The sequence below is a fragment of the Anomaloglossus baeobatrachus genome, chromosome 2, assembly GCF_048569485.1.
Source record: "Anomaloglossus baeobatrachus isolate aAnoBae1 chromosome 2, aAnoBae1.hap1, whole genome shotgun sequence".
Lineage (NCBI taxonomy): Eukaryota > Metazoa > Chordata > Amphibia > Anura > Aromobatidae > Anomaloglossus > Anomaloglossus baeobatrachus.
In genome coordinates, this window is record NC_134354.1 from 521831058 (window position 1) to 521855116 (window position 24059).

Consider the following 24059-nt stretch of genomic DNA (forward strand, 5'->3'; position numbering starts at 1 on the left):
GAGTAATATAACTTTGGTGTATTATATATAATTGGATCAGCCTATTGTTAACAGCGGGAGAGACCAATGTGTGGGATTCGACAATGTCGTCCCACACTACATCATCAATTTCAGGGATCCTGGCACTCCACCTCTCACGGACAGAAAGAGGATTATTCATGGCCTTGGCCCGAATGAGGGAGGAGTATAGTTTAGAAATAAGACCACCAGGGCCCTGTGATCTAATAATTCCAATGACTGGGAAGGAAGAGAATCTAACCCCACGACCAGAGAACTGAGCTCGAAAGGCGTGCCTAATCTGGAGATACTGAAACCCATGAGATTCCGGCAAGTCGAATTCTGTCCACAGTTGTGCAAAGGGGCGGAGTTCACCATCCCGGACCAGTGATCCCAGGGAGATTATTCCGCGATTCCTCCATTCACCAAACCCCGGCAACCCACAAAAATGTGGAAGGTCCAAGTTATCCCATAAGGGCGTCTCAGTTGGTACATCATAAAATCCAAATACGGCTTTAGCCTCTTTCCAGATCCTGGCCCCCAATTTGTGTATCGGGAGGACACGACCCTCAGGGGACCTCCTGTGATCCGTCAGTAACGGCCACAGGAGATCCACACCTGTGAACTCTGCCAGGAGCCCCTCCGGAGAACCCCTAACTCGGGGAAGTGTCCATGGACCCAAATATTTCAATTGTCCGGCCAGATAGTAAATATAAAGATCAGGGAGGGCCATACCCCCCATATCCTTGGGTCTTTGTAATTTGGCCAATTTGACCCTTGATCTGGTCGAACCCCAGACAAAGGTAATCATTAGAGATTCCAGGGACCGGAAGAAAGAGCGAGGAATCTGCACGAATACATGCTGGGTAATATAGAGACACTTTGGTTGCACTATCATTTTAAGGAGGTTAATCCTTCCCGCCACTGACAGTGGGAGTTGGCTCCATCTATTAAATTTCTCCCCGAAGTGCGCTAGTAAGGGGGCTATATTTCTCGCTATCATCTCCGCAGGGCTTCCCGCCAGTATAATTCCGAGATATTTGAAATGATCCACCACCGGAACCCTGCATATGTGGTCGCACACCAGATCCTCTCTGTTCCGAGACAGAAAGAGGAGGTACGATTTTGACCAGTTTATTGACAGACCTGAGAACTCCCCAAATCGATCAATCAATTGCACGGCTCTGGGAATGGAGGAATCCGGATCAGATGCAAACAGTAACAAATCGTCTGCGTACAAAGATAAACGTTCATCTCCCTTACTATGTCTCACCCCCCGGTAGACTGGGTCCGCCCGAATGCGCACCGCCAGCGGTTCCATGGCAAGAGCGAACAAGAGAGGGGATAGGGGACATCCCTGTCTGGTTCCCCTCCCCAAAGAGAAAGTTTCCGACACACCACCGCCCACCTGAATATTAGCAGACGGAGCTTTATATATGATCTCAATCCATCTGATAAATTCGTTGCCGAAACCAAATGCCCGCAGCACCTCCAGCAGGTATGGCCATTCTATAGAGTCGAAGGCTTTGGCCGCATCCAGAGAGACCAGAGCCCAATCCTCCTCTAACTTGGTGCCCATCTGTAAGACCACCTGCGCCCTCCTCAGATTGTCCGAGGTACTCCTACCCGGGATGAATCCTGACTGATCCTCATGTACTATAGAGGAGACCACTTTTTTGAGTCTATTTGCTAGAATTTTGGTGAGAATTTTGTAATCGGAGTTCAACAAAGAGATCGGTCTGTACGAGCCACAATCCAATGGGTCCTTATCTGGTTTCAATAGCAGGACAATGGTTGCCTCATAGAAGGAATCAGGCAACCGTCCTTTACTGAACGAGGCTTCAACCGTTTCCAGGAGGGCTGGGGTCAGCACCCCCTGATATTTGTCAAAGATCTCAATCGGGAGTCCGTCTGGCCCAGACGCCTTACCCTTATTGAGGGTCTTCATCGCCTCCACCATCTCTTCCATACTCTTCCATCCAAGGCCGATCTCTGAGCCAAAGTCAACCTGGGAAACTCCAAATCTCGTAAGTACTCAGCAATCTCCTCCCTTGACACGGTCAGCCTGGACTCATACAGGTTCTTATAGAAGTCCAAAAATACCTCCAATATACCATTGACGGAAGTAACTGTTCCTCCACTGGGGTCTCTAATCTTAAGGACAGCAGGTGAGCTATTAGATTGACGCACCAGGAACGCCAGTAAGCTACTGGATTGGTTCCCTTGCTCAAAATACCTCTGGCTCGTGAAGAATACATGTCTCTTAGCCTTGTCTTGCAAATACAAGAGATATTTCCTCCCAGCCTGAAGCCAATGAGATCTATTTTCCTCAGAGGGGTCCGAGGTGAATCTATGTTCAAGCACTCTATTTTGGGTGGCCAATTCCTCCTCCTCTCTGGCCGCCTGTTTCTTGAGATAGGAAATAGAGGAGTGACAGCATCCCCTCAGATACGCCTTGAGCGCGTCCGAATAAGCCGAGTGATTCTCTTCCACGGAGTTCATTTCCGTGTATGCCCCAAGCTGATCAGGAATCCTGTCATTGGCTCCAAAGAGTGACAGCCACCAAGGGTTAATTTTCCTTGACAATTTATGAGATTTACATCCTTCCCATTTAATGCCTACGATTACCGGAGAGTGATCTGATACTGTTCTGGGCAAATGACATATCGATTGTATATGGGCACAGACTCTTTCATTTCCACAGATATAATCAATTCGAGATAATGAGTTTTTCCCCGGAGTATAACATGTGTATTCTCTCAGTACTGGGTTAAAAAACCGCCACATATCGTACCATCCCACTTCCTGTAAGAATATACTCAATCTAGTTTGTATCGTGGGGGAGATCGGTACCTGTCGGGTGCTGAATCTATCCAGTCCCGTGTTATTAATCAAATTGAAGTCCCCCATGCAGAGCACTAAGGCTTGTGGGAATTGTGAGGCGAACTTAGCCGCCTCATAAAGAATCGAGATTCCCGTTGCAGGGGGAATGTATATGGCCAAGACCACTATCATGACCCCATCGATGTGAGCCTGGATAAACACATACCTCCCATCAGTGTCCTTTAAAATTTTACCCGGGTCCCACCGCAGAGCTTTGTGGACTAGTACCGATACTCCCCTAGAATATGAGGAATGAACAGAGTGAGCTGACCATTGAACCCAAGGCTTTTGAAGCACTCTAGTGGTCTCCAACAATAAATGGGTCTCTTGTAAACATACAATCTGAGCTTTGGATCTTTTGATATGAGCAAATACTGCCGCCCGTTTCCTGGATGTGCCCAGTCCCCTAACATTCCATGTCATCACGCTTAAAGCCATTGAGAGATGCCGCTTGCTGAATTGCTAGAAAAATATCAAAAACTTAACCTACAGTAGAACTTGGGTAAACGTACCCTTAAATACAAAATGTCGGTTGCGCACACACAATCGACAAGAACTGGTCCAGTAGTATGACCAGGAAAGATTTTCCCTAGCAACGACTAGGGTGAACCAACGTGGCTAGATGGTGTACTTGGTATGGGGGTGTCCTCAAACAAGGACTTGAGCTTCTCCTGCAGTCCAATAAATGAATTATCCTGCAGCTTAGCCTTTAATCGTGCATAAGTGAGGGGACCAAGAATAGATGGGAAGGAAATGAGAGAGAGGGAGAAGAGAATAGAAAGAGAGAAGAAGAGGATGGAGAGAGAAGAAGAGAGAAGAGGAGAAGAGAAAGAGAGAGAAAAAAAAAAAAAAAAAGGAGGGGAAGGGGGGGGGAAAGGTATGGTAAGAAGGGGGAAAGAGAAATAAGGTAGAAGAGAGAAAGAGAAAGGGGGGAGATTAGAATAGAAGATAAAGCGGGGACAAGAGAAGGAGTATAGAGATATGAGAGGGAGAGAAAGTGGGGGACTGAAGAGAGAGGAGAGGAGAAAAGAACAATGAGGAAGTAAGGGGGCGAGGTGAAGAGGGATGAGGAATAAGCTGATAGGGGGTTAGAGGGGGAGAAGAGGTGGGAGTGTAAAGAAGATAGAAAAAGGATTGGCAGGAAATCTTAGGCGGGCTTTGCACGCTGCGACATCGGTAACAATGTGTTACCGATGCTGCAGCGATAGTCCCGCCCCCGTCGCACGTGCGATATCTAGTGAAAGCTGGCGTAGCGATTATTATCGCTACGGCAGCTTTACACGCACATACCTGCCGTGCGACGTCCCTCTGGCCGGCGACCCGCCTCCTTCCTTAGGGGGCGGGTCGTGCGGCGTCACAGTGACGTCACACGGCAGGCGGCCAATTGAAGTGGAGGGGCGGAGATGAGCAGGATGTAAACATCCCGCCCACCTCCGTCCTTCTCATTGCAGCCGGGAGGCAGGTAAGGTGAAGTTCCTCGCTCCTGCGGCTTCACACACAGCGATGTGTGCGGCCGCAGGAACGAGGAACTACATCGTACCTGTCGCTCCCCCGGCATTATGGAAATGTCGGAGGCTGCAGCGATGATACGATGACGACGATTTTGCGCTCGTTCATCGTATCATCTAGGATTTACACACTACGACATCGCAAGTGACGCCGGATGTGCGTCACTTTCGATTTGACCCCACCGACATCGCACCTGCGATGTCGTAGTGTGCAAAGCCCGCCTTAGACTGTAGAATATTATTACATATGGTAACCTCAGAACTTAATATAGCACTAATAGAGCAAAATACAACATTATGAACTGAAGTGCGTTGCCAAATACTGCGAGCCCAAAGTAGAGTTCCAATTTGGATCCAAAAAGGTATAGGATAAAACAAGATCGCATGAAGGAGTTCAGAGCGTCGCAACAGCGGTCTGACCCATGTCCCGTCTGGTGTCACCTAGGTCCGGTCCCATCAGCGACGAGTAATCCGGATCACAGGCTGGGCTAAGCAAAGATCCCGGAGAACGCAGCAGCCGTTCCATACGCAGGCGCGGCCCCAGGCCACCCGCCTTCGACGAGGGCCAAACCCGGAGGCCGGTTCAATGGGAAACCAATAATGGACGCATCCGGAAACTCACATGCCTCCAGGAAGGCCACAGGCGCACCAGCGCCTCCAGATGAGATCACTAGCATCTCAACCGACAGGGACCATGAGATCAGGACGCGAACGCAATTGCGATCTCGCTCCACTCACATGCCAGGAGGGATGAAACAAACAAGAATCTTTCGCGCCTTCAGAATCGAGGGACGCCGAGTACCTGCATAGAATGATCCTGAAGCGATCTCAACAGTGATTTCAAACACAACGTCCCAAGGATTGGAGTCGCATCACCGACCTTGCTCCAAAGAGAATGAAATAAGTGAATCAGAACCGCGACGCTATCACAACCGCGACCCGTCAGGCAGCGCCCAAGACCGTGACGCATCAGCGTTTCCTCTTCAATGTGTTGATCCAGTCATCCGCTTCCGCAGGAGAAGTAAAGAACAGGGATCGCTCTTGATGAACCACTCTAAGACGAGCTGGGAAGATCATGGAGTAAGCAATTTGATGCTCTCTGAGACGTTTCTTCACCTGAATGAAGGAAGCCCTCGTTTTCTGGAGCGACGCAGAGAAATCAGGGAAGATCAATATGGTGGCGTTGTTGTGTAGGATCGGGCCCTTGCGCCGCGCCGCACCAAGGATCGCATCTCTATCCCTGCTGCTCAACAGTCGGGCCAGGAGAGGTCTAGGCTGCGCTCCCGGAGGAGGAGGCCTGGCCGGTACCCGGTGAGCTCTTTCTATAGCGAATGCCGCTGACAGCGTCGCATCAGGGAAAGTTTCGGAGAGCCACTTTTCCATGAACTTACATGGGTCACTCCCTTCTGCCCTCTCCGGCATCCCCAGAATTCTCAAATTATTGCGACGCAGGCGATTTTCCAGGTCATCTGCCCTCTGCGCCCAGTTGTTTGCCGCGCTTTCCAGAGAGGACAGTCTGCCCGGCGTCGCTCTTGCGTCGTCTTCCAGCGTGGAGATCCGCTGTTCGGTCTCCTTTACCCGCTCTCTCAGGTTTTGCAAGTCCAGCCGGAGGAGACCCACATCGATCTTAACCTCCTCAATTTTACCCGTCAGCGACACCTTTGAATCCTGGATCGCTGCAAGTAACTGCGACGTAACCTGCTGTAAGGTTAGCTCCTGCGATTCCTTGGATCCGGCCTCCATGCTCTCCTCCTCCTCCGCCTCGCTGGATTCCCGCTCTGCCTGCTTGCCGGCGCCATCTTGCTGGGAGTCCCGGGCAAACTTCTTCAGCTTCTCAGCCGCTGCTGCGCTGCGACCTCTGCTCATGGTACCGATCCAAATGCTCACCGCACCACAGGTAATCCAGAGGTGTATTTAGGCACCAATTTCGGCAGGATTAATAACGTATATCAGCTTTGGACTGCGGAGCTGCTCTCAGATGCGACCGCTCATGCTGCCTGCTGGCCACGCCCCCCAATAAACTATGCTTTACTCGCCCTCCCTGGATCCAGAGTGGAGTCTCTCAACCACTGATCTAAGTATCTCTTATTGACGAAATGTCGCCATCACTGCAGCCATTCAGTGAGCTCAACTCAGGCAGTGCTGCTGAGCTCACTGAATGGTTGCAGGGATGTTGAGCACTACAAACAATAACAACACCGTGAGCAGCGCTGGACCCGGGGAGGGCGAGTAAAGCACTTAAAGTGAATAGTTTAAAAAAAAAAAAAATTGCAGCTGAAGGATAGGGATTTTCCAAAAACGGAATACACCTTTAACTGGGAATCTGTCAGTGAGCCGGTCTGAAGGGAGAGTTTATAATTGTTTTCTTCCTTCTCATGAGCTCCTCTCAATGGATTCATGACCACATGACATTTGAGCTTTTGTTCAAAAATTAAATGGGAGGAGCTAAGAATAAGGATGATAACAATTCCTCCTGCTCAAAACGAACTCTTTCCACAGTCAGCAATAGATAGTGCATCTCAAAAGCTAGAAGAAGTAAACAGTGCAAAATGTTTAACGACACCAAAATGCAAAAATGATTTTTAGTCAAAAATACCTGTATTTAAGTAAACCAAAAAATGTCTTCAAAAGGTCTTCATATCCTGTAAGTTCAGTGCAGTTATTTTTCCATCATAATTATTGTTAGTCTCAAAATGTGAAATTATATAATAATAGGTGGTGAAAGAAAATCACACACTCGCAAAGCACTCGCATGGCATGTGGAATACCAAACGGATTTCAATCGTCCCAGTTTTCTGGATGAAAATCAGAGCGATTGTTTATATGCAGATGTGAGTGAACCCTAAAGGGTACTTTACACACTGCGACATCTCTAGCGATTGCTAGCAATGTCGAGCGCGATAGCACCCGACTCCATCGTATGTGCGACATTTGGTGATCGCTGCCGTAGCGAACATTATCGCTACGGCAGCGTCACACGGACATACCTTGTCAGCGACGTCGCTGTGACTGCCGAACAATCCCTCCCTCAAGGGGGAGGTGCATTCAGCGTCATAGCGACGTAACTGGGGCGTCACTAATTGGCCGGCCAATAGAAGCGGAGGGGCGGAGATGAGCGGGACATAACATCCAGCCCACCTCCTTCCTTCCGCATTGCCGGTGGACGCAGGTAAGGAGATGTTCGTCATTCCTGCGGCGTCACACATAGCGGTGTGTGTTGCCGCAGGAACGACGAACAACATCGTACCTGTGGCAGCAGCGATATTAAGGAAATGAACGACGTGTCAACGAGCAACGATTTTTCACGTTTTTGTGCTCGTTGATCGTCGCTCATTTGTGTCACACGCTGCGATGTCGCTACCGACCCCGGATGTGCGTCACTAACGACATGACCCGGACGATATATCGGTAGCGATGTTGCAGCGTGTAAAGCACCCTTAAGACTATGGATCCTTGTTTTGAGACTCCATAGACTTAAGGGTGCTTTACACGCTGCGACATCAGTAGCGTTTGCTATCGATGTCGAGCGTGATAGCACCCGCCCCCATCGTACGTGCGATATGTGGTGATCGCTGCCATAGCAAACATTATTGCTACGGCAGCGTCACACGCACATACCTTGTCAGCGACGTCACTGTGACCGCCGAACAATCCCTACCTCAAGGGGGAGGTGCGTTCGGCGTCATAGCGACGTCACCGCGGCGTCACTAAGCGGCTGGCCAATAGAAGCGGAGGGGTGGAGATGAGCGGCCGGAACATGCCGCCCACCTCCTTCCTTCCGCATTGCTGGCGGATGCAGGTAAGGAGATGTTAGTCGTTCCTGCGGTGTCACACATAGCGATGTGGGCTGCCGTAGGAACGAGGAACAACATCGCTAGTGCCCAAACAACAATACTTTGTTTTAGAACGACCTCTCCAAAACCAACGATTTTTACCACTTTTGGGATCGTGGGAGGTTGCTCGTACGTGTCACACGCTGCGATGTCGCTAACGGCGCCGGATGTGCGTCACAAACACCGTGACCCCGACGATATATTGTTAGCGATGTCGCAGCGTGTAAAGCACCCTTTACAGTGATAGAAAAAGCACCACCATGCTGTGGTATAGATGGAAACTGGGGCAGACAGCAGTCGGTAAGTACTCCAAGGTCCCTACACTACATCACATACATATAGAAGGAATGACAGAATAGAATTTTTGCTGGGAGTGAGTCTTTAACCCTTCAGCTATATCAGTGGTTTAGGGACTCAGTTGCAGAAATTAAATTTAAACATTTAAAATATATATTTTAAAATAAATTAACAAACAAATTGGGACCTAAAATAACAGTTCTTTTGTGAGCAGATCTTAATTTTGATGTTCAGTATCTTGATAATTTTGCTTTCTTCCCCCTTTTGCACGCTTCATGACCTTCATTCTTATGGAAGGCTTCCTACAAAATCCTGGGGTATGCTAGTTTAATTGTGACGTCTGGCACTGATGTCGGACAAAAAAGTATGGTTCACTATCAGCCATTCCATTCATCCCAGAGGTGCCAATGGGGTTGAGGTGAAGGCTCTGTGCCATTGCTAAATGTCCTTTACATTAAACTGTCGTGCTAAATGTTTTTGCATTAATAATACTTTTCACTGGAAATATGGGGGCTTAAACCCTAAAAGATGGCTGAACACTAGGAAATCCCACCAAGGATAACATCTGCCAGGAGTTTGTATGTTCTCCCTGTGTTTGTGTGGGTTTCCTCTGGGTTCTCCGGTTTTAAATTGTGACCACAATGGGGACAGTGATGATCATGTCTGTAAAGCGCTGTGGAATTAATGCTTTACACCTGGATAAGAAGCTTGGTTGTAGAACAACACCATTTTGTATACATATATTCATTATTCATTGATAGTGACCATTTTCACAGGTTTTCCAGTGTTGTACTTTGCAGGTTATATATGACTATGAAAGCTATTAGCGATTTAATGTTCCTTTTTTTTAACCTTTTTCTCATAGGTTGTTTATGCAGTCGGTGCATTGGCTAAAGGCATCTATGACCGAATGTTTAAGTGGCTTGTGATCCGTATAAACAAAACGCTGGACACAAAGTTACCCAGGCAGTTCTTTATCGGTGTGCTTGACATTGCTGGATTTGAAATTTTTGATGTAAGTTAAATATTCCAAGATTGCCCATTTTCATAGACGCTAACGTCATTGAATGCACTAAAGGGGGATTTAATAATGAAAATGTGGCAGAATTCTGGTATACATGCCATGTGCCACATTTATTAAGGATTGTAGACATTTTCTGGATGTCACTGGATACTTTTATAAAGCAGATGAAAAAGCGGCTGTGGCTAAGGGGGTTTAAAAAGTACCACAATTCACTAATAATATACTTCAGTTTATGTATTTAACAAATGGTCTAAAAATAAGCCCACCAACAGGTGATGTAAATGTAAACTAAACAGTCCAAAAATGACACATATTTATCATTCAGCATGAGGCAATGTGATCACTTTGGTGCATTTGAAGACAAATTTACACTATCCAACTATTACACAGGATTAGTAAACCCGCTGCTAAATGGATGGATCATGGACTGTTTAATGCCGAGTTCAGACTCAGTCTGTATACTTGTCCTTATAATGGACATGTAATTGTTTAGTTTGAAAATCAGGCCTTAAGGCTACTTTACACACTGCGATATCGGTCCCGATATCGCTAGCGTGGGTACCCGCCCCCATCTGTTGTGCGACACGGGCAAATCGCTGCCCGTGCCGCACAACATCGCGCAGACCCGTCACACATACTTACCTGCCCGGCGACGTCGCTGTGACCGGCGAACCGCCTCCTTTCTAAGGAGGCGGTCCGTGCGGCGTCACAGCGACGTCACTGAGCGGCCGCCCAATAGAAGCGGAGGGGCAGAGATGAGTGGCCGGAACATCCCGCTCACCTCCTTCCTTCCGCATAGCGGCCGGGAGGCAGGTAAGGAGAGGTTCCTCGTTCCTGCGGCGTCACACATAGCAATGTGTGCTGCCGCAGGAGCGACGAACTACATCGTTACTGCTGCAGTAACGATAATCGAGAATGGACCCCCATGTCACCGATGAGTGATTTTGCATATTTTTGCAACGATGCAAAATCGCTCATCGGTGTCACACGCAGCAACATCGCTAATGCGACCGGATGTGCGTCACAAATTCCGTGACCCCAACGACTCCACATTAGCGATGTCGCAGCGTGTAAAGCCCCCTTTAGTATTGAATGCTGTGATTTTTTTTTCACATAGACCATTGACCGCTGTGAAAAACTGTTGGTGTACACAGGCACCATGCTTATTAGTGGATCAGTGTTCTGTCCATTGAGTACACATACAGGATTTTGATACAAAATATGGCTGACTAAATGAACCCTAAACATGCATTCAGATGGGCTGGTCTGCATCATTATTGAATCAATAATATCAATTGGCGTTTGTTTCCTTTTCTCTTTACACATGGCGAGAAACACTGACGGGAATAGAATGATTTTTAACGAGATTCTTTCCCTGCACAGCATTATCTTATCAGAAGTACATTCTTTTTTATGCAATCATTTTTATGCCGTCATAAATGATCTAATCACCTGATGGGACACTCCTCTTTATCACCCCCCTATCCCTCCCCATCTAGTAGTAACTACCGCAACCTCTCCAACATAAAATCCATTCCCCTCTCTGCCACTCCGCAGCCCCCTCTCTCTGGAGCGCTCTGGAATGCCCGTTCCGTCTGTAATAAACTGCACTTCATTCACGACCTCTTTACCTCTAGCAATCTATCCTTTCTGGCCCTCACCGAAACATGGCTGACACCCACCAACACTGCCTCCCCTGCTGCGCTGTGCTACGGCGGCCTCCACTTCACCCACACTCCTCGCCCTGGCAATAGACAGGGTGGAGGAGTGGGCCTCCTCCTTTCTAACAACTGCAGCTTCACCCCAGTGCCACCTCTACCCTCCCTTGTCCTGCCTTCCTTTGAAGTGCACTCTGTCCGCATCTATTCTCCCTCCAACCTCCAAGTGGCCGTCGTATACAGACCCCCGGGCCCAACCACTGCCTTTATCGACCAGTTCTCTGCCTGGCTTCTACACTTTCTCTCTGCTGACATCCCCACTATTATCATGGGTGACTTCAACATCCCCACTGACACCCGCCAGTCAGCAGCCTCCAAACTCCTCTCCCTCGCCTCATCTTTTGGTCTAACTCAGTTGTCCGCCTCTGCCACCCACAAAGATGGCCACACACTAGACCTTATCTTCACCCGTCTCTGCTCTCTATCTAACCTCACTACCTCCCCTCTCCCCTTATCTGACCACCATCTGCTGACCTTTTCAGCCCTGTCCTCCTCACCTGCCCCCCCTGTCCAGCACCTAACACACCCCCACAGAAACCTTGCACACATCAACATACACACCCTTTCCGACTCTATCCTACCGCTGTCCTCCATATCTTCACTCAACGACACAAACAGTGCCACCATTTTCTACAACGCCACTCTCACATCAGCTATTGATTCAGTCGCTCCTCTTGTGAACGGCAGAGCAAGACGAATCAATAGACAACCCTGGCACAACAGCCTCACTAAAAAACTACGGCAAGTGTCTAGGGCTGCAGAGCGGCGCTGGAAGAAAACGCACTCCCAGGAAGACTTCACCACATTCAAAAATACAATTCACACATTTCGCTTGGCCCTTACCTCCGCTAAACAGGAATACTTCAGAAACCTCATATCCTCTTTAACACACAACCCCAAACAGCTATTTAATACTTTTACCTCCCTCCTTCGCCCACCACTGCCCCCTCCAACCTCCCACATTTCCGCAGAAGAATTTACCACATATTTCAAAGAAAAGATCGACCAAACCAGACAAGTCTTTTCTGCTGAACCACCACAACCCCTTCATATAACAGACCACTGCTCCTCCCCCATAAACTTCCTCCCCACCATCACCGAAGGAGAGCTTGCACATCTTCTCTCAAAAGCACACCTCACCACATGCGCACTTGACCCCATCCCATCCCACCTCCTCCCCAACCTCACCACTATCCTTATTCCAGCCTTAACCCATCTCTTCAACCTATCTTTAACAACTGGTACCTTCCCTTCTGCCTTTAAGCATGCAACAGTCACACCTATCCTAAAGAAACCTTCCCTCGACCCAACCTCTACTACCAGCTATCGACCCATATCACTACTCCCACTTGCCTCAAAACTCCTGGAACAGCACGTCCATGCTGAACTTTCCTCCCACCTCTCCTCTAACTCTCTCTTTGACAACCTACAGTCCGGCTTCCGTCCACATCATTCCACTGAAACTGCCCTGACTAAAATCACAAATGACTTACTTACTGCCAAAGCTAACAACCACTTCTCTGTACTCCTACTTCTAGACCTATCCTCAGCCTTTGACACTGTTGACCACTCCCTGCTACTACAGATCACAGATCCTCTCTTCCCTTGGCGTCAGAGACATCGCCCTCTCTTGGATCTCTTCATACCTCTCCAACCGCACTTTTAGTGTCTCCCATTCCCACACAACCTCTTCATCCCGTTCTCTCTCTGTTGGTGTCCCTCAAGGCTCTGTCCTGGGACCCTTACTTTTTTCTATCTATACATTTGGCCTGGGACAACTCATAAAGTCCCATGGCTTTCAGTACTACCTATATGCCGATGACACTCAGATCTACCTCTCTGGTCCAGATGTCACATCTCTGCTGTCCAGAATCCCAGAGTGCCTATCGACTATATCTTCCTTCTTTTCCTCTCGCTTCCTAAAGCTTAATGTGGCCAAAACTGAACTGATCATCTTTCCTCCATCTCCCCTGCACTCTCCACCTGACCTATCCATTACAATTAATAACATCGCGCTCTTCCCAGCACCCAAAGTTCGGTGCCTCGGAGTGACCTTTGACTCTGCCCTGTCCTTCATACCACACATCCAATCCCTCACCACCTCCTGCCGTTTTCAACTCAAAAATATTTCCAGAATACGCCCTTTCCTCAATCCCCAATCTACAAAAATGCTAGTGCATGCCCTCAATCTCCCGCATCGACTACTGCAACATCCTCCTCTGTGGTCTCCCTGCTAACACACTCGCCCCTCTCCAGTCCATCCTTAATTCTGCTGCCCGAATGATCCACCTCTCTCCTCAATACCACCCCGCTTCTCCTCTCTGCAAGTCCCTCCATTGGCTCCCAATCTTCTATCGTATCCAATTCAAACTACTAACCCTGACCTACAAAGCTATCCATAAGCTGTCTCCTCCATATATCTCTGAACTAATCTCTCGCTACACTCCAAAACGTAACCTCCGGTCCTCCCAAGATCTCCTTCTCTCCTCCTCTCTCATTCGCTCCTCATGCAACCGACTCCAAGACTTCTCCCGAGCATCCCCAGTCTCCTGGAACTCACTGCCTCAACACGTCAGACTATCTACTACACTTGCAAACTTCAAACGGACCCTGAAAACTCATCTGTTCAGAAATGCCTATAATCTACAATGACCTCACTGCCCCACCACCGTGCGGAGCTGCCGCCCCACCACCGTGCGGAGCTGCCGCCCCACCACCGTGCGGAGCTGCCGCCCCACCACCGTGCGGAGCTGCCGCCCCACCACCGTGCGGAGCTGCCGCCCCACCACCGTGCGGAGCTGCCGCCCAACCTACACCCCACCTACTGTCTCCTCCCCAAAATCCTTTAGGATGTAAGCCCGCAAGGGCAGGGCCCTCTTCCCTCTGTGATAGTCTGTCTATTGTAACGTGTATATGTATTCTGTATGTAACCCCCTCATGTACAGCACCATGGAATCAATGGTGCTCTATAAATAAACAATAATAATAATAAAAAAAAAAGACAAGCGTTTTGCTCACTTGATGAGTGATTGCTGCCATGTTTACAAGCGTTGATAATTGGGAATGAGCATTCTTACAAAATGCTCATTCACCGATTCTCAACTTGTCTAAATGCACCTTAATTGCATCAGCCTTAGGCTAGGTTCACATTTCATTCAATTTGTATCAGTCACAATCCGCGGCTCTGGTAAACAATGGAATCCGTTTGGCGGATTTTGTTGCTCCCATAGACTTGTATGAGCGGCAGATTGTGACTGATGATGCTGCATTGCATCCTCCGCCCGACTGATCAGTCGTGGAACGACTGACCGCCGGGTGGCAGGAACGCAGCACGTAACGTTTTTTTGAGCAGGATTTCGCTGCTCATGCTCTCTCTGGCTCCCTACACACGTAACCAGGGTACACATCGGGTTACTAAGCAATGCACTTTGCTTAGTTACCCGATATTTACCCTGGCTACGTGTGCAAGGAGTCAGCGCTAAGCGGTGTACGCTGGTAACCAAGGTAAATATCGGGTAACCAAGGAAATTGCTTTGCTTAGTTACTCGATATTTACCCTGGCTACGTGTGCAGGGAGCCCGACACTTCCCTGCTCGGCTCCGCCCCCTCCCGTACTCGGCATGTGTACACACACACACACTCACCTGTCCCCAGCCATGCAGTCCCCGGCACTGACATCCTCAGCGCCATGGCCCCACTCGGCTCCACCCACTCGGCCCCCCGCACACATTCTCGGCGGCCGAATGATCAGCTGATCACCCAGCGGCCGGCTGCTGTGAACGATCGGCTGATCACCCGGCGGCCGGCTGCCGTGAGCGGTCGGCTGATCACCCGGTGGCCGGCTGCTGTGAGCGATCAGCTGATCGCTCTCATTAGCCGGCCGGCTATTGTGAACGATCAGCTGATCGCTCTCTCTTTTACAACGGAGTCCGACAATGAATTCTAATTTTTGTCATCCATTGTACAACGCATCAGTCACAAGCGGCAAGCAACGCATGGGACTGATGCAAAACAACGGAAATGTGAACCTAGCCTAAAGCATTGTTTATTGGGTCTATACTTCACCTTCACACTAATAAGGGATTCACAGAGAATAGAAGCAAATGTGAGAAATTAGTTTTATATTCATGAAAATTCATAGCTTCTTTAACTAGAGTTGGCAGCTTTGAGATATATATTTTAAACATGTTTATTTTTATTAAAGGTGCCTCTCACAGCTAATAATCAACCTCCCCAGGTCCAGCATCTGCTGTCTGCCACTGCTGTGGTCTCAGTGTTTTGGTTCAGGGATGACGTCATGCCAACTGTTCACATCACTGCTTCAGCCATTCACTGAGCTCAGTGTCTCATGCTGTCTATCTCGGCCAAGCCGCAGAGGTCAGTGATTAGCTGCAGCGGTGATGTGAGCTGTCGATGTGATATCAAAACGGCAGCCAAAACACTGAGACTGAAGCAGCGGCAGACAGCCAGCACTAGACTTTGGGAGGGTGAGTACTATTGGATTACCTTATATTACATGACAGGCAACATTTGTAGAGATGAGCTTTACTTAAAAATCAGTGTTCGAGATCAGAGTTTGGTTGCTTTACATATGCAAACCACTCAAGCGAACTTCGCTATGCTCGGGTATGCTCAGTGCTCAGCCCAGTGTGAGCGGCCTGCAGTGTTTGAATGGTGCACACTGAGGGTAACAACAGAGTTGTCGGATATAGTGTGGGAAAAATCCTGCCCTCCGTTCCCTGAAAGTACTCTGTTTATGGCTGGCTGTATGTGGGCAGAGGGCCGAACTGCCCAATCAGAGACTTCAAATGGGGTTCAGGTCAAGTTCGGGTCTAGAACCAAAGTTTGTCTAAAGTCCGCCTGGACTTTCATGGTTCTGCTCATCTCTAAACATTTGAATTCCACTTTTTTAAAAGCTGAAAACCCCTTTAATAAATGGACTAATGGTATGCTTCATTAGAACACCAGTAAATTACATTTCATGTTAAGCTAGAATTTATAGATTTCCAACTTAACTGGTACAATAAAACTGAGTTATGTATTGTATTAGTCACACAGTACTACTTCGGCTAGTTTTACTCATCTGTTCTTTTTGTGTATGAGAGAACTGACCGATTTTCATCCCTGTGCTAAATCATCAGTGATTGGTCAGTGTCAGTTTTTACCATCAGTATTTCAGCAGTTTTTCTCGTTTGCAAAAAAAACCTGATAGAGGTTTCTCCAACTTCTCCTATTAATCAGTGGCCAGCACTAAGCTGGAACTAGGATACCATTGGTGTCCATCTTTTTCATTGACCCATACTTGAGGATGAGTTTGATCTGTGACTTGGATCAAAAATGGACGTCTCGTTTTTTTTTGGAACAATCTGCAAAAAAACGGACATGAAAATTGCTCTTTAGACTATAATAGGTTTGTGTGTTTGTGTTTTAGTTCCTAAAAAATATGGATAGAACATCTACGAGAAACTCAAGTGTGTGAAAGGGGCCTTAAATCAATATACGCACCTCAGCACTTCCTGTATAGCCTGCTTCACTTTCAGTCTGGCTCTTACAGTCTATACAGATGGCTATTCCATAACATTTCAATAGTTCATATGAATATTCTGATATCAGCCATTATCAGGCTTACTATACTTATGCAAGGAAAATCCAATTGTTCATATTTATTCAGTTTAACAGCTTTGAGCAACTTTGCATCAATTTCACAAATGAAAAGCTGCAACAGTTCTTCAACCATCACATGTTCGTGTTGGAACAAGAGGAGTATAAGAAAGAAGGTATTGACTGGGAGTTCATCGACTTTGGACTTGACTTACAGGCCTGCATTGACCTGATTGAAAAGGTAATGATAGTATTTTATAAATGCACATTCTTTTATATTAATACTTTATATTAATTCCTTATTAATGTCAATTGTTTTGTATTCATTAGTTGCATATATATTATAACACATTTTATATCCTTCTTGCGATAGCCTATGGGGATTATGTCAATCCTTGAAGAGGAGTGCATGTTTCCTAAGGCTACAGACATGACATTTAAAGCTAAGCTCTATGATAACCATCTTGGAAAATCACCTAATTTACAAAAGCCGAGACCTGACAAGAAGAGAAAATATGAGGCTCATTTTGAGCTGGTACATTATGCTGGAGTGGTAAGTAGCCCAATGATAAGTCTACACGATAAACATCTGCACATATCATGATATCATACCACTATATTACATATATAAACACTCTATATACATATCATTTGTTTTTCACCTATAGGTTCCATATAATATTGTTGGTTGGCTGGAAAAAAACAAGGATCCACTTAATGAAACAGTGGTGCAACAATTCCAGAAGTCCTCCAACAAACTCCTGGGCTGTCTGTTTGAAAACTATATCAGCTCAGATAGTGGTTAGTATTTTTACAAATGTGTACTTGCTTCTAATAATGATTTATATTTAATAGTAATATTATTTTAACAGTTACGTACATGTACTTAATTATGTACTTTAATGTAATACTATTGGACATGTAGTGGCTGGTTATTCTGCACTTATACGGCTTTGTCTATCAGCCAAACAAGAAAGGCACAGTCATAAAGGAAAGGAGTGCCCAAGCCCAGCAGCTTGTGCATTGGGGACTGTGCAACCATGCATGCATCGTTTCAATGCACAGTAAGAAGAGGATACCCACTGCAGAAGAAGAGCAGAAAGACCTACAAAGCATGAGCGACCGGCCATGAAAGAACTACATAATGTATCCATGAGCAACCAGATGGGGGAAAGCCTCAGACACCTGTGATATCATTTTCAGATAACACTTTTACAATTGTATTGCATTTGACAACTTTTATTTTAGGATTTTAAGCCAGTGAATGATATGGTAAGGATAATCCTTTAAAGGGAATCTGTCAGTAGGATCAACTCTCCAAAACCGTTTATATGGGCATGCAGATCAAAGGAACCTGTATAAAATGATACCTTGATTTCTGCAATGCAATGTTTTATACCAGAGAAATCTATGTTTTTCTTAAATGTATATGAGCTGTTCCAGGCTATGGGCCAGACACTGATCTGCATGACAATCTGCCCCCAGGACTTATTTATTTTATTAAAAGGAAGAGTTACCAGTGTCTGACATGTAAGTAACACAGAACAGTAGAACTGAACTTTGTCTTCTTATAAATTCATTTGAGCTGCAGCTCTCACATCTCTGCTATATTGCAAAAATATTGCAACACTGTCTGCCTGTGAGATGGAGGCTGAGAGGAACCTGCAGATGTGTCAGTTGTAATCACACACAGCTCTGCAGTGATATCAGGAGAGGAGAGAGTGGACATCACATCTCACATTGGTAATACCTCCATTTCTTAAATATAAGCCATGGAGGCAGATTCTCATACAGATCAATGTCTGGCCCATAGCCTGGAACAGCTCATATACATATAAGAACATTTTTGGATTTCTCTGGCATAAGACATCGGCTTGCAGATATCAAGGTAACATTTAATTCAGCTTCCAATGGCATACATTCCCATATAGAAGTCTTAGGAGAGTTGTTCCTACTTACAGTTTCCCTTTAAGGCGGGCTTTACACGTTGCAACATCACTACCGATATATCGTCGGAGTCAAGTCGTTAGTGACGCACATCCGGCGCCGGTAGCAACATCGCAACATGTAAATCCTAGGTGCGACGATGAATGAGCGCAGAAGCGTAAAATATCGCTGATCTGTGTCACGTCGTTCATTTCCACAATGTCGCTGCTGCTGCAGCTACGGTGTTGTTTGTCGTTCCTGCAGCACCACACATCGCTGTTTGTGAAGCCGCAGGAACGACAAACATCTCCTTACCTGCATCCACCGACAATGCGGAAGGGAGAAGGTGGGCGGGATGTTATGTCCCGCTCATCTCCGCCCCTCCTCTGCTATTGGGCGGCCGCTTAGTGATGTCACGTTGACGTCGCTGTGATGCCGAACGCACCTCCCCTTGAAGGAGGGATTGTTCGGCGGTCACAGCGACGTCGCTGAACAGGTATGTGCGTGTGAAGCTGCCATAGCGATAATGTTCGCTACGGCAGCTAGCACCAGATATCGCATATACGACGGGGACGTGTGCTATTGCGCTCGACATTGCTAGCAATTGCTAGCAATGTCGCAGCGTGTAAAGCCCGCCTAAGGCGGGCTTTGCACACTACGACATCGCAGGTGCGATGTCGGTGGGGTCAAATTGAAAGTGACGCACATCCGGCATCGCATGCGACATCGTAGTGTGTAAAGCCTAGATGATACGATTAACGAGCGCAAAATCGTCGTAATCGTATCATCGGTGCAGCGTCAGCGTAATCCATAATTACGCTGACGCGACAGTCCGATGTTGTTCCTCACTCCTGCGGCAGCACACATCGCTGTGTGTGAAGCCGCAGGAGCGAGGAACATCTCCTTCCGGCGTCTCCGCGGCTTCCGTAGGATATGCGGAAGGAAGGAGGTGGGCGGGATGTTTACATCCTGCTCATCTCCGCCCCTCCGCCGCTATTGGCCGCCTGCCGTGTGACGTCGCTATGACTCCGCACGACCCGCCCCCTTAGGAAGGAGGCGGGTCGCCGGCCAGAGCGACGGTCGCAGGGCAGGTGAGTGCATGTGAAGCTGGCGTAATAATAATTAGCGATAATTTTCGCTACGCCAGCTATCACACGATATTGTACCTGCGACGGGGGCAGAGACTATCGCGTGCGACATCGCAGCATCGGCTTGCGATGTCGCAACGTGCAAAGCCCGCCTTAGTGTATGTAAGACAGGTTCAATTCAGTTTTCATTCTTTTAACATCAAGAATGTAGCTGCATGTCATGCTATTTGAAAGTGAAATCCTAATAGAGGCTCTAAATGCAGATATTATTAAAAGAATAGTGCATTAACATATATATATTGTATCCTCTTCCTGTCGATGATTGGTATATTTCTGACAAATATGGTATTAAGTACATAATGCAGAAGATAATAGCTCCTACACTTATTCTTAAATTCACTGTTTTACTCAATATTCCCAGCTGATCAAGGTGGAGAAAAGAAGCGCAAGAAGGGAGCTTCATTCCAAACTGTGTCCTCCATGCACAAAGTAATTTTTTTTACATACCTAGCTTTCTGTACAATATAGAACAATATGGTATACTGTTATTATGCTGATTCATACATCTACATATCTACCATCCATAACAATTGGATTTTTTTATGATACTCTATAATGTATTCCTACTCTTTAATTACTAAGGCCTCAATTCAGCAAATCTTTTATGCCAAATACAGTACTTTGAAAAAGCATTTATATCCTGTGAATGATTCTACATTTTTTTTGTATTTAGCCTAAAAAGTTCTACTTAGTTTCATCTGAGTAGAGCACCTTCTTCTACCTGTCATGTAGTGGACACAGCTAGCATGTGGAAGAAGGTGCTCTGTTCACAGGGCATGAATACTTTTTCTAGGCATGGTAAGCTTTGAAAAAATGCAAACTGTAGGTGTTTTCATGCCAGTTTCTCCCAGCACCGCTAAAATGAGTGGAGCTGAAGTGGGAGTAACATGCCCAGCTCGTCTAAGACATGATCAGCAGTGGCATTCCATATTCCAGAAATCTCACTCCAGTCACTAATTAGAGTAAGATTTCTGACATAGCATATGTAAGCACACGCCACTTATCAGATGCTCCACATACATATAGAGGCATACTCTTCATGGCCACCAAGCCGCCTGTAAAGACCATGGAGAAAATCACTAGTCTTGATGAATTGGAGCCTAAAACTGTAATTTTCTCACTTTGCATGTTTCACTAAGTATGTGTCCAAAAATAAATCTACAAATTTTAATTTAAAGCGACAGGAAAAAGATGACAATGGAGGAAGGTGATCACCCAACTCATAAAGTTATACAAACATGGTACACCTGCATTTCCAAAGAATTCTACCTGCTTTTTCTAGGTGGTAGAGCAGCTCGGGAACCTGTACAGGAAATAATGATTTCCATGGTGGGAACCAGTTATACCTTTGAGGGTGGTGTGAATGAATTCCCTCTAGTCAAACCAGTATTGTTATTAACAGTAATTTTAAGGACACACATTTTCCACTGTTATAGTTCTCAGTATAAAGACATAATTAGTACTTAAAGGGAATATTTAAAAGTGGCTGATACATATTGGCCAAACTTTTGCCAGCATGTATCAGCCACTAGCTATATAATCTCAGCCAGATATGTTTCACTATGAAGCGCTGTGGCATTTCAGTGAAAAACATACTTTTAATAGCCGTCTGGCACCGAGCCACGAGGGTGACTTGTTGGACAGGTGGGTCCCCGGCGGCTTCTCCCCACCTGCTGACCTGGATTGACAGGACTCTGCCTATACGAGCGGTCAATCACTGTCAGCAGGTAGGAAGAACCTGCAAGGGAACATCTGGCTGAGATCATACAGCCAGTCGCTGATACGTACTTCCCACAGTTTGGGCAGCATGTAGCAGCTGACTGATTCCCTTTCAAGTCAAAAACGTATTTCATTATTAACATAAATTCTTTTAACTTTAGGAAAATCTGAATAAATTAATGACCAATCTTAGATCAACAGCACCACATTTTGTTCGCTGCATCATTCCCAATGAAACGAAGACTCCAGGTAATTTCCGACGTCATTTAGAGTCTGGTGTCAATGTTTGAAATGATGCTTTAGAGGTATGAATACACGCTGTATTTTATGCTACTGTAGGTGTTATGGACCCATTCCTGGTTCTTCATCAACTCCGTTGCAATGGTGTCTTAGAGGGAATACGAATTTGTCGCAAAGGGTTTCCAAACAGGGTTTTGTACGCTGACTTCAAACAAAGGTATGTTATCAGTCGTAGAGAATTCCTTACGTTAGGTAATTAACTATCAATAATCATGATGGAAATATAGATACTCATGGTGCATGAAGTCAGATATTTATAAATAACATATAACCCATTTTTGGGACGTATTGAAGTAGTGCGACTTCAGTTCAACAACAAAAAGAAAACTGAAAGGGGTATTCCCATCTCCAAGATCCTATCCCAATATGTAGTAGGTGTAATAATAATATTAGCAAATCTCTCCAATTAGAAATGTATAATGATCAGAAAATGGAGTGCACTACTGAAATGAGTATAATTATAAATAGATAAATAAATAGGGTGCTGGCTGGTGCAGTGAAATGGCCAAACAGTAAAAAATAAAGGAAGAAAAGACACTGCACATGGAAAAGTGAGCACGACCTATAAAGTGTGAAATATGTTGTTTACCTGATGTTCAGGGCATTGCAGGACCTTAGATATTCAGGTTATGACCACTAGCAACTAACTAGCTAAGTAACTGTACCTATATGCGTGGTCGTAACCATGGATACATAAGGTCCTGAAATGCCCTGCACATGAGGTAAGCAACATAGTGAATCAGAAGAACTATACTAATTGCAGGTATTTGCTAATAGTATTATTATTACACCTAATTCATATTAGGATAGGATTTTGGAGATGATAATACCCCTTTTGGTAAATAAATCAAATGCAAAAGAAAAAAAATGTTATCTTGGTTATCATAAGATCAGGGTAATCAAAACAATGTTATAAATGACTACACTTGTAAGGAAAACTAGCAATTTTGTATAATAGGTGTTTTTCAGGGTTTGAAAATTGATGGCATATCCTCTGCCTACCCCAACAGTATTAGATTAGTGGAAGTATGACACTTGGCACCCCAGGTGAACTTGTTTCAGAAGGGGACGCACGTTAATGTGCACCAATCTCTTTATTATTTAGATTTGGTCTCCGGTTAGCTCATACTAGAACATACAATACTTTTAATAGCACCTGTGTTTGACAATTTTACCTCTTCAATTTTATTTTTTGTTCCAGGTGCTATGAAAGCTAGAAATACCCCCCCTCCCGATTTAATTAAAACTTACTAATTTTGTTTTTCAAGGTACCGCATTCTGAATCCTACCGCCATCCCAGAGGACAAATTTGTAGACAGCAGGAAAGCCTCTGAAAAACTCTTGGGAAGTTTGGACATTGATCATACACAGTATCGTTTTGGGCATACCAAGGTGAATAATAATAGTTTAGAAATATTTAGTTAAAAAATGTATATTATTATTAACCTTTTTTTTGGTGAGTCTCAAATTAATAGGATGGGTCATCCATAATAGATTGGTGGGGTCTGACACTCGGCACTCAGCACACAATTACTGCATGATGCTCCTGGATGGCCAGAGGTACACAGTGTAGTGGCTGATCTCAGGGGCTGTATTTCAGCTCCTATTGATATGAGCTGAGCTGAATTGCCCACTACACTGGGCACAGAGCTGCGCTTAGTACATTGTGTACGTCTGGCTCGTATGATACCAGCAAACAGCTGATTAGTGGGGGTGGCCGGTGTCCAACTCCCATCAATCTAATTTTGATAAGGAGAAGTCAACACTATCTTCACCTTGGACAACCCTTGCGATCTCTGTATTACAACACATAATTTACTAGAAATAGTGAAATCTCATGCTTTAACAGCAAAAGTAGACTCCGTAATAGAGAATTCTAAGTGTAGCTAAGCTCAGTTCTGTTGAATAATGATACACAGTGTAGGCAATAAGTATAGAGATATAGAAAAGCTATAAAACTCCCAATAGTGATGGAATGTCTTCATAATGAATCAATAATAGACTCAGACTTTGGTAACATCACAAGAAATAAAACATTGTGGTGATCAATTCAATTCCCTTCCATTAATGTCTATACAGCAATAAATAGTGTGGTAACATTTTAG

The 24059-nt window shown here is 45.9% G+C and overlaps 1 protein-coding gene across 1 annotated transcript in view; it reads left to right on the forward strand.

Annotated features, from left to right (window-relative positions):
* The window catches only part of MYH15 (myosin heavy chain 15), a 102524-nt gene that overhangs the window by 39460 nt on the left and 39005 nt on the right, over positions 1-24059 (forward strand). Inside the window, exons 14-21 of the mRNA XM_075336574.1 lie at positions 9384-9533; positions 16932-17102; positions 17235-17414; positions 17530-17662; positions 20297-20364; positions 21816-21903; positions 21994-22111; positions 23223-23346. Coding sequence (XP_075192689.1) covers positions 9384-9533; positions 16932-17102; positions 17235-17414; positions 17530-17662; positions 20297-20364; positions 21816-21903; positions 21994-22111; positions 23223-23346 — 1032 coding nt within the window. The remainder of the gene's footprint in view (positions 1-9383; positions 9534-16931; positions 17103-17234; positions 17415-17529; positions 17663-20296; positions 20365-21815; positions 21904-21993; positions 22112-23222; positions 23347-24059) is intronic.